This window comes from Triplophysa dalaica, chromosome 15 (genome assembly GCF_015846415.1).
Source record: "Triplophysa dalaica isolate WHDGS20190420 chromosome 15, ASM1584641v1, whole genome shotgun sequence".
Lineage (NCBI taxonomy): Eukaryota > Metazoa > Chordata > Actinopteri > Cypriniformes > Nemacheilidae > Triplophysa > Triplophysa dalaica.
Window position 1 is genome coordinate 2,226,046 of NC_079556.1, and position 11,328 is coordinate 2,237,373.

An 11,328-nucleotide genomic window follows, 5' to 3' on the forward strand; every position below is an offset into this window, starting at 1 on the left:
CTTCACTTGATTCAAACAAATCACGACATAACATCTAGATGCAAAACACAAGAGGACAGATGAAGTTCAAGACAACTCCTACGAGATAAAATACTGTCAGGTGAGGAGGCAAAGACCAATTCGACTGGAATAAGCAACCTACTTCAATATGCTTGAACAATGAATCACGCCAAAACGCGGTGCACGTGCTCTTGTACAAGAGAAGTGAAAATCACCGTTGGAGACAGCATATATTGACTCAACACATATAAATGAGACAGTAAAAAAAAATCCTGGTTATTCTATTGATTTACACTTGTAAATTCCGCCTCTGGTAGGCACAATGAAGCCTTGATTAATTAATAAAAATTAAGACTTAATTTAGTTTTCTTTTAGGATGTGATCTACAGTATTTTCCGAACAGCACCATTCTTTTGCGCAAGTGCTGATTAATCCTTGATTCTTCTACACCTGCGCACATTTACAGGACCCACACTGGTACCATTTTTAGCTCTTTTATTTTAGCCAGAGTCCCTTCACCGTTCTCTGTCAATTAGCACTGCCAGAACCCACCCCCACAACATGTCAAAACAGGCCCATGTCCTATGTGGGATAAAAAAGATGGGAAATCTGTGATTGAACTGATTCTTTAACTACCATGATTGCATACTGAACTGTGAATACACAGCTGAAACAATATCCCATCTTTGTGTAGGCTTAATTACAAAACTGCAGATGTAGATAATTATACAGAAGAAAATTCATTTGAATAATAAAATGAGGCACATACCTTCATAAATCTAATGTTGACATTTTAACAATTCCTATCCATCTATAATCCAACTTAATTATACCATAGAACAAGTAGTACTGAGGCATTACCTTTCAACACATTTTCACAATGTTAGATACGATTATTAAAGGTACATCCAAAAATGAAAATTCTGTCTTCATTTACTCACTCTCAATTTGTTCCAAATCTGTATCATTTCTTTGATCTGATAAACACAGAGAAAGATATTTGGAAGAATGTGTATAACCAAACAGTTCTTGGCCACCATTGACCACCATAGTAGGAAAATTAGCTCATTATATTTCTTTGTTCTTTTGAACACATTCTTCTAAATATCTTTCTCCGTGTTCATCAGAACGAAATGTAAAAAATGTCATATTTGGAACAACTCAAAAAAAGGTTACTCAAAATTTATAAAAAAGTAAAGCATTAATTAGGGTGGTTAATTAAAAAAAAGTTTTGTGAGACCATGACATTAAAGGAGTAGTCCACTTTAAAATCTCTCCCCGTAAAATAAATGAAAAGTGAACTATGACATTACAGGAAGCAAAAGGGGGCACATTTTGAGGTGATCTACAATGACATTTAAGGAAATAAAAAGGGACAAATTTTGAAGTGAACTATGACATTAAGCAATAAGGTATGAGACATATTGCTATATTGTAAGCCATCATGCACAGAACAATATACTCAAAATATTATTACGTTCTACCATAAAATCTAGTAGCTGAATTTTTTTCTAAATAGATTTCAATAAACGTTGTCTTAAACAAATGCTGTAATTGCTTTTAAATGCTGTAAATCATAATATAGAGTGTTAAAACTCACATCCTTCAGACCAGCAACATTTGCTCATCCAATAGTTTGAGTTGTTATCTTATTTCCCCTTTTTATGATTAACCTACATCTCCCTCTCCTTCTGGGCACATTCCTCGCTCTTCATTAGCCGTACGCCTCTATCGCCCTTCTTTTCCTTTGGAGCTAAAGATTAGGAGCTGGGATCATTGTGACTTCGAGTGCTAGATCATCAAATCAATTACCCCCTGTATCGCGGAGCCGATTATCATTCCCTCATCCTTTAAGGCCTTTCGCTTAAACCAGGTGTGTATTGTACATTGTAGCCAATTTGTTATTTAGCTCATTGATTGTCCTGCTTCTGTCACTGCACGTAGATTTATTGACGATTTAAGTCAAGCCTCTACCTTATTTATCATCATATCCTCTTTAACTGTATGGAACGACAGCCAGAATTTCCAGACTCTCCTCTCACTTCATAATGCTGAATCAGTGCTTGTCTGTCTGCACGTGTTCTGAATTTTATATTTAGGTCTGCACAATTTACATTTATGAGGCAATGAAGGTCAGCAACACTATCTGATGCAAATTCGAGTTGTGTTTGTTTTGTTGTCCATGTTTATCTGGACATGAACTTGCAAAGAGTCTTTTGCCATGTTTCTAAGTGGCTGCTCATTATGTCATATGTCACATATAGTATCAATAATCAAGCTTTTAACAGAAACACATTATTATTTAAAAGCTCTCGGGTTCGATAAACACATTGGCACTGCTAAACCTTATTCTGTATTTTTCAACCTGTGCATCTTGGGCCCAACAGCCATTTAATATCCTCTTAGGACCATGATAGCTAAATTGCCCCGGAGCGAATAGACTCACACTTCGACAAACAGCTATTGATTTCCGTCTGTCAAACAGCAGCAAAACACATTTACTAAGTCACTCCCTTTATTGTCCTTCTTGCCTATAACACATCCAGACACTTATTTTGTATCTTTAATACACAAGCAGGCTATTATTTATGTTTACTTCCAACCCAGACAGTGGGATTTTGTCTCAAATTTAAAATGATAAATAGATTGAAAGAGACTGACCCCTACTGGCCAAATAGATAAAATAGGCCTGTAAATACATGACAATCATAACGTCAAATTAACACACGCTTGATAAAAATGTGACTTTTGAAAGATTATGCTGTTCATCTCATTTTCCTGTGTTCAGTGGGATAGGATTTAGAGCCAAATCTGGGAGAATATCTGGAGATTTGTAAAGGGAAATGGCTTATAGAGCAGGTGGTGCTCTCGGCAAGGGGCAAGTATAGCCGTACCCAAAATGACAACACACTAAGGTGACCAATGTTCTTCTCAATGGCTTACTGTAAAAGGTTATTTTCAACCCATGTAAGAAAAATGAAGAGCTTTATTTCTTACTCACCTTACATTATTGCTTCTGGCTAATTTTCCAGAAATGAAAACAAGGTCTGAAGTTATTACTGCTATTGTGCTGACAGATTTCATTTATTAGTCTTTTGTCTTCCATCCCATTCCGCTCTGTAATGCGCTTTTTATAGGGAATGAGGTTCTTGGGAGTAATTTTCTTGGAAAGAGCTCTCTTTCTTCAAATGTGTTGTGAAGTATTGGTAAGCTGCTTTCCCCACCGCTACAATGCAGAGAACATGATATAATATAAAACCACATCTTAAATCCCGATTCAAATCTGTCTGTATGAAGGTTTTGTTGTCTCACGGTTTTGGGGACAAAGCTGATGTCATTTTTGCTTGCATGTCTCATAGTGAACTTTGGGTTCTTTAATATGATGTTTTCTTTCAGGTCCTGTTTTGCTGCAGCTGAAATTAATGGCGGTGGTACCTGAATATTCAACTAATGAAAATAAAAAGTATTTATTTATTATCAGATAAATATAATGGACAAAGTACATTTTTACAATTGCTTTACCTTCTTTTGTTCAGAAAACGCTGGTTTTGAAACCTTTTTCTTAAGGTTCTTTTTCACTCCCTGTTTCGCCGCAGCTGAAACTGGTGATGCTGTTACTTGAACATTCATCTGTTGGAGACCAAAACTATTCATTAAGCATCACAGATGCACCTAAATACTGTAAAAAGTTGATTTTTTAAATAATTGTTTTACCTTCTTTTGTTTTGAAGATGCTGGTTTTGAAACCTTCTTATTGTTTTTGATTCTTGAAAGACTGTCATACTTGGCACTGATCACGTCAATGATTATACCACAACCATAATTTCTGGCAATGTCCAAACAATTCTGCTCTGTAACCACAACGTTGTGGTTTTTTATCATGTAAATGTAACATTTCTGTACCAATAACAAAACCTTGAGAGTACCTTGCTTGTTTTGTGCCATAACATTGGCTCCAGATCTGATAAGATACTCCACACAACTGAATCTACAGTATTTAATAGCTCTCATGAGTGGAGTTTCACCAATCGTTGATACTGAATCCACCGTCGCTCCAGATTCCACCAACATGCGAATAATGTCCACATGTCCTTCATGGCAAGCATAGTGGAGAGGTGTCTGGTTAACCTGGTCAGCTGCTTTGACATTGGCTCTATAAGAGACAGAAGCCAAAAAGCCAGAAACAAACATTTTGATCTAGATTTGTGAACAACAAAACATGTCTTCATTTTTTTGTAGCTTTATTACCCCAGTTCTATGAGGAATTTTGCTATTTGGTAGTTGCCACTGCTGCAAGCTGTCATGAGAGGTGTGATAGAAAATTCGTCTGTGACATCAACAGGCACATTTTTGATGAATGCCAGGCTAAGAGAATCTTGATCTCCACTTCTCACACAAGAATGAATGTTGATATATTTCTTTTCAGGCTCATCAATATACCAGACAGAGTCATCCTCAATTGGGTGGATGGGTGGTCGCCTTTGGCTGAAACGTGTTGTATCGGTGAATGGCTGATACATCTCAATCATGTAGAGAGGAAGTTCACCGCCCATTTTTTTGCAATTCGACTGGGGTGGCTTTGTGCATATGGGAAACTGCAAGGCAGATTTGACTTCTTTTATTTCTTTTAAACCTTTAAAAAAAGAAAAAAAAGAATCATGTTGAACAAATGAGCAATGTTTTTTTTCTTACTATACCTAGGCAATATGAAAACAATGTTTTTAGTGGTGGTCTTAATATTCCCCTTAGTTAACTTCATTTTACCTGACGCAATGTACTATACAATATGGCACATTTTCAATTTCCAAGGTACAATTGAGATCAGACATAAAAACAATACAGTATAAACAACAGTTAATTGCAATTATGATGTTAGCTTCAGAATAAATTATATAAACACGATCCACTCCATGGATAGAATTTCAAGAGGGAGCAGAAAATTGTAAATTCATTGTGAAATAACAATAGAGGTTGATGATTTGGTAATATTTATATGGTTAAAAAATCACAGTATTATAGACCTGCAAGACCTCCAGCTTACCTTCAGCCACCCTCCTCATCTGGTGAGAGAGGGACTATTCTGGTGAAACCTAAAATAGACATTTAACAAACTTCATTGTAATAAACATTTACAATTTGCTTTAGAGTAACAGGTAATTTATCGTACAATCGAATATTTAGAAAAGGTTTGCAGTTATGTAGACTCAGGCTTAGAAATTCATTCTTACTATTACCAGAATAAGTTAAAGCTTTCGTAAAAAAATATTCGTCCGGACAAAAAATCTTTTAAACAGGCAGAATAATTCCAAATATGCCTCCATATCAAGGTCATTAACATGATTATATGCATTAATGTACCAAAAGACATACTTTAAACAAATCGCTGAGTTGAAATTTAGGTTTGGAGAGAAATACATTTTAACGGAAACCATCTTGTCGCTTAGCAACAGCTCTGAGGAAAATGAGCGAGAAAGCAATCTGTACAATTAATTTTGTTTAAACAACTAATGAAATAAATTAGTAACAAATAAACACAGATAGATAGCACTAACATGTACAATAACACCATGTATGAAAATTGAACACGACATTTTACATTATTTCTCCGTTAACTTTACCACAGTTTCTAGTTTGAAAAAACACAAATGCTGCATATACACGAGAGCTGCGCCCTCGGCTAGACTCGGTAAAAGTCGACAACAGTCGTGCATTCGTCCAAGCACTTTCGGACGCATTCGGGCCGCATTCGTCAAACATCGTGCTCATGTTTACGTTTTCTTATTCATCGCTGCTCTCCCGTTTCAATGCTTTGCACACAGTTTGTTGACGTTATGACCTTTCCTCCGCAGTGCAGAGTCCACGCATTCTTTTTGCTTCGAGAACATGGGAGACAAAAAGATACTTAGCATTGGTTTGGTGTGTTTGGATATCATTAATGTCGTGGATAAATACCCGGAAGAAGATAGCGATAGCAGGTGGGCGCTTAAAAATCTACACTATACATTAAATGATAGTGCATAATTACTTTATAAACTATACATAATGAACATACAGCCACGGTCAGGTCAGATGTTTGTGATGAATGACGTGTCACTGGTTGTCAGATGTTTATCTCAGAGATGGCAGAGAGGAGGAAACGCATCAAACACGTGCACTGTTCTGTCTCTGCTCGGGGCTCCGTGTGCTTTTATGGGATCATTAGCGCCTGGACCAGTTGCTGAGTAAGTGCTTTTTAAATGACTATTACTGTCTACAGCATCACATGGACCGTGCAGGCTCACAGTAGCTTTGTCTAAATCTTCATAAAAACATTGTTAAAATTCTGTATGTAAAATACTGTACTTACGGCCAATAACAAACTGTCAGCAACACGTGTACGTATGTATATTTATCATCTTATATTTTTATTTTATATCTTATGTTGTATGTTTTTATGTAATTTCATCCTTCTATCTAAATATTAGCAAAGTTATGAAACTTCAACTTCATCATTTTTTGCATAGGTGTACATATCATCTGCAAATATGTATGTTCACAGAATACTGTATTGTTATTCTGTCAAATTAAAGATTTGTTTTATATTTTTAACATATGTGTATTTTACGGTTTGATTTTATTATGACATGCTTCATAACTTTTTGTGTTATTTTTGCCATTAAATGGTATTTTCTTTTATTTATGAATATTGGGTGTGTTAAACTTATTTTAGTAAGGTTTATGCCAAGAGAAAGATGTACGCCACACATGACTTCCCATAAATTGAAAATAACAACAAACAAAACAAACAAAAAGCCCCGTCTTTACACTAGCTATACATATGTATATTTGTGTATTTTCTTTTTTCTTGCTAATTTGTTCATCTAGTTTCATCTTGAATGACTTTCAAATGTACAAGATTGACATCTCTCTTCTTCTGGAGCATGCCGAATGCTCTTTTCCGGCCTCTGTAGTTATCAGCAATGAGACGACAGGGAGTCGCACAATTCTGCACATGAACAGGTTTGTGTGAATGAGTGTGTATTTTGAAGCTCTTTCCTCACAGATGCCAAAGAAAGACAAATGATGTCACGTCTACTAACAGCCCCGAGGGTTATCTTTTCTCCTCTTAAGGTGCATCTGAAGTGCATGATTTGCAGTTCGCCGGCTTTGTGTGGAGCGCTTTTTGTGAACCTGTCAGTAGTGCTTGTTGGTCACCGTTATACACTTTTCTGTTTGCTGTACTAGTTTCATCGTGGGGGATTTTGCACGGCGTGGGGTGGACGTTTCTGGTGTGGCTTGGCAACAGAGGGGCGAGACCCCGTGTGCCTGTTGTGTGGTTTGTCCTTCCACGGGCTCTCGTACTGTTGTGCTCTCAGACACGTAAGAGCGGCATGCAGGGGAACAGTGATCGTGTGACCAATCATCACACATTAATATGGAATGACTGGTCCACTGCAGGGACTGGACCACTTTTTAATGGAAAGTAAATCAGCCTGGCAATAAACGCAGATTGTACTTTACATTGCTATCTGTTAATGGCGAACGCAAAAATATTGAACGTCTATCTGCAGTGGCACTGTATTAATTAAAAATAATTCAGTTTTAATTTAGTTTTTGCAATTAACAAATCAGTTGACACTGCATGCAATAATTCATTGTTAAAGTGTGACTGTGAGTGAATTTTCTACAGTGTTCCAAGCGTCATGAAAAATCTGAAAATGTCACAAAAACTGATACAAATTTTGGTTTTTCATGCCTGAAAAATAAAATAAAATGGAAGAAAAAGTCATGGAAATGTCATCAGAATGCATATATATATATATATATAAAAAAGAGAGAAGCTAAGAAAAGGCATAGAGATATATTGGTGTAAAGTGTGGGAACACTGTTGTCTGTTATTTTATTTTATTGGTTAACAACACACAACAGCACACAATCTTGCAGCTAATTCAGCTTATTTGCAAACTAATACAGAAAGAAGGCACATTTTAATTCTATCAGTGCTTCTTTACTTAAAGGGATAGTTCACCCAAAAAGGAAAATTCTGTCGTAATTGTAATTGTAATTGTAATTGTAATTGTCTCTAATTTCAAACGTTACTTTTTTTGAGCAGAATACAAAATAAGATATTTTGAAGAACCACCCAACACTTCGTTACACATTCACTTCTCAAGTCAATGGGCACCGCTGTTGTTTTGCTACCAAACCAAACATCTTCTTCTGTGTGCTGTTGAAGAAAGAAAAACAAAGGTTTGTAATGACAAGAGGGTGAACAAATAATGACAGAATTTTTATTTTTGGGTGAGCTATCACTCTAATGCAGTAGTCATTAGAATCGGCATCTTCAGAACTTTTCCTCTCATCTGGGGTCTGCCTGCCAATAATATGTGTGATTCAAATCAAATGTGACTATTTGACCGTAATCAAATACTTTTCAACAACTTATGTTTGTGTTTGAGACTCTAAACATTTTAAAGTCACAGATCACTTAAAATGCATTTATTTTAATTTTGTGATCATACTTGGACACCAACGTGGTTGATGTAGTCCTAAATATAAAATTTTATTTAGCCATTGTTTTGCTTCATCAGAAACTTACCAGATGTTTCTGTGCAAGACTTCTCAAAGGTGGACCTGAGCCAGTACAAGTGGATCCACTGGGAGGTAAGGGTGCTGTCTCTTCGCAGAATGTAGAAATTTACACTAATTCAACTTATTTTCTTATGATCTGTGTTCAAAAAAGTGTATTTTATATTTAATTTCTAATGGCTATCTAATATAAATGGTGTGATCATTTTGTCATCACTTTTAGGGCCGTAATGCTGAAGAACAAGTGAAGATGATTGAAAGCGTTAGAGATTACAACAGCAAACAGGAAGAGAAGAACCAAATCACCATCTCTGTAGAAATAGAGAAGACCAGGGAACCTCTTTACCAGCTGTTCCCTCACGGTGATGTGGTACGCTTTGACTACAATTTTAATTATTAATAATGGTATTGGCCATTGCACGCATCACTATTACATCGAAACACTTCCTGTTTTTCCCTGTTTTTGCTTTCACACAGGTGTTTGTCAGTAAGGACGTGGCCAGACACTTCGGGTTTGATTCGGCCGCCGCTGCACTGAAAGGCTTCAGCAGTCGTCTAAGAAAAGGGTGAGTTAAACACAAGCATGAGAATAAACACATTAGATCTTTTTACCCAACAAAATATTCACATAGACTAACTTTACCAGTATTTACACGTGTGTCGCTTAAAAAGACCACCAGGGGTCACTAGTATTCTAAGAGGTTCAAATCCAAACCTGTCCAGACTAACCATATGCATTTAATATCACGCTCAAATGTTTTTTTTCCTGGGCCTTATGTATTTGTGTCCAGGGCTACCCTCATTTGTGCCTGGGCAGAAAAGGGTGCCGATGCCATGGGTCCTGACGGCACAGTCATCCATTCAGATGCATTCCCTCCAGAGAAGCTTGTTGACACACTGGGAGCCGGAGATACATTTAATGCGTCTGTGATTTATACTCTTGCAACTGGTGAGGATCCTTTCTTGAAACAGTCATGTGAAGCCACAGATGGTGATGTTTTCATAACACTAAGTGTTATTGGGGTATTGTCTGATTTTATGTTGATGTTCCACACGGATGTAAATCAAGTCTGCTTCGTTTTGTCTTTTCTGCAGGGGGCAGGCTGCAAGCCGCGCTCACATTTGGCTGCCAGATTGCGGGCCAAAAATGTGGCGTTCACGGATATGATGGAATCGTAGAGTGAACATGGTGAACTGCACAGCTGGAATGTGACACAGACATGGTTATATTATGATTTAATAGGAAACAAATGAAAAGACTATGGAAAGAATGTGATATATTGGTAAAGGTGATTTTAACTAATAATAGTATATTCTAATTATGCATCTGTATGTTAAATGAACGCAGAAGACTTCTTATACCTGCATATGAACAATGAGGCTATAGTGAAATGACAAAAGTTCTGTTTATATGCGGCTCATTGAGAAAATGACTTTGAATGTCTAATTTTAACCTCAATACTACATTTAAATTCTTGTAGGCCTATTAGAACCAGATGCAGCAGTGTTATAACAAGGAGGCAAACCCAACCAGTTTAATACCACGTGAACAGTTGGACAAGGTGGTTAACAATTATTTAAAAATGGTTATAAAGCAATCCTGAAGAGTCAAAAAGTAACTATTCCGTAAGAATTCACTTTTACGGGCATTAGTGGACGTCTGGGAGGTTTGTTTTGGGCTCTGAAGAGAAGTGCAGGGGTGTTGTTGCCTGGTTTTTACCGAAGTGTTGGCAGGCATCCCTGCTGCAGTGGGGAGCACACGTGTTTGAGAAAAGGAAAGGAAGAGGACCGAAGTGTATAAGAGCGAAAGACAAACAGGATATGTGACATTTTCCCACCCAATATCGTTTAGACACAGCTGGCCGGCACCACACGGATTCTTTCACCACACCCAGAGCGTAATAATGACACGCTGTCTGTCTGTAACATGAATACTGACTGTGTTGAGGTTATCTAAGGAAATGTCTAAAGAAAAGGGTGATGTTTGTCTAAGTTTGTCTACATTTTGATGCATATCAAATAACAACTTTTCGGATTGCCTAATTTTTCATGTAAATGACACAAGTTTCCATTGTGGGTGACATCACATATATGGGCTGTTTGGGCAGGTAACACCAAAAGGCTGTTTAGGTGACTGTATTCTGAAATATTGCTGATAGATGATGTAAAGAATGACTATGATTTTTTTTTAAACATTACCTTTAGGCTTCATCAGGTTATTCTCGAGAGTGAACTTGACCTTTAACCTCCACATCCCAAATCACCACAAGCCTCTAAAGTGGATGCAGATGTTGCTTTAGGAAGAGTAATAAACAATTTGCACATTCAGGTCTGACTTTATTCTGGAATAAAATTGCAACTTTTTAAAAAGATATTTAATTGCTAATGGAGGGTTTGCTAGATCTGAAAAACAAAACGTCCCAAACCTACATGTTTTAAAATCACTGTTACACATTACACACAACTTCTTGAAAGTCACTGTAGTATTTTTTACACTGTAGTAATTGTGAACACTGGCGACCTGGGAAATTTATAAAATGAAATACTGTTGGCCTAGGTTTTGACTGTACTGGCTGGATTTATGGGTTTTAATGTGAAAGAAATACAGAATAAATCAATGGCAAAAGAAAACATTAAACACAAAAACTCCCTGGCAGAACATAGGAAGGGCATGAGGTTTACTTAACAACACTTTGACTTGACATCAGTGACTTGACAAACCCAAGGCTTTATTTATGATAAATAGCATCCCAGTATGAC

The 11,328-nt window shown here is 36.8% G+C and overlaps 2 protein-coding genes across 11 annotated transcripts; one reads left to right on the forward strand and one right to left on the reverse strand.

Annotated features, from left to right (window-relative positions):
• Window positions 1-3,048: 3,048 nt before the first annotated feature.
• ankef1b (ankyrin repeat and EF-hand domain containing 1b) lies at window positions 3,049-5,714 on the reverse strand. Of its 8 annotated transcripts, none has more exons than XM_056768261.1 (9): window positions 5,553-5,671; window positions 5,371-5,452; window positions 5,042-5,090; window positions 4,249-4,633; window positions 3,927-4,153; window positions 3,715-3,851; window positions 3,523-3,630; window positions 3,313-3,435; window positions 3,049-3,226 (listed from the first exon to the last, which is right to left on the reverse strand). In XM_056768261.1, exons 3-9 carry the CDS (start codon window positions 5,058-5,060, stop codon window positions 3,185-3,187), a joined length of 1,041 nt encoding a protein of 346 aa, XP_056624239.1. In that variant the 5' UTR covers window positions 5,061-5,090; window positions 5,371-5,452; window positions 5,553-5,671; the 3' UTR covers window positions 3,049-3,184. The 8 variants fall into 8 exon arrangements, with proteins under 8 accessions (XP_056624239.1, XP_056624231.1, XP_056624233.1 ...); XM_056768253.1 differs by having other exon boundaries at window positions 3,313-3,447; XM_056768255.1 differs by having other exon boundaries at window positions 3,313-3,447; window positions 5,371-5,478; window positions 5,553-5,665.
• Window positions 5,715-5,745: 31 nt separating this feature from the next.
• On the forward strand, window positions 5,746-10,896 carry khk (ketohexokinase). Of its 3 annotated transcripts, XM_056768262.1 has the most exons (9): window positions 5,746-5,975; window positions 6,105-6,221; window positions 6,865-6,999; window positions 7,225-7,359; window positions 8,571-8,643; window positions 8,792-8,938; window positions 9,046-9,134; window positions 9,360-9,517; window positions 9,664-10,896. In XM_056768262.1, the coding sequence occupies exons 1-9, from the start codon at window positions 5,884-5,886 to the stop codon at window positions 9,750-9,752; spliced, it is 1,035 nt and encodes a 344-aa protein (XP_056624240.1). In that variant the 5' UTR covers window positions 5,746-5,883; the 3' UTR covers window positions 9,753-10,896. The 3 variants fall into 3 exon arrangements, with proteins under 3 accessions (XP_056624240.1, XP_056624242.1, XP_056624241.1); XM_056768264.1 differs by lacking the exon at window positions 7,225-7,359 and having other exon boundaries at window positions 5,747-5,975; XM_056768263.1 differs by lacking the exon at window positions 6,865-6,999 and having other exon boundaries at window positions 5,748-5,975.
• Window positions 10,897-11,328: the final 432 nt, after the last annotated feature.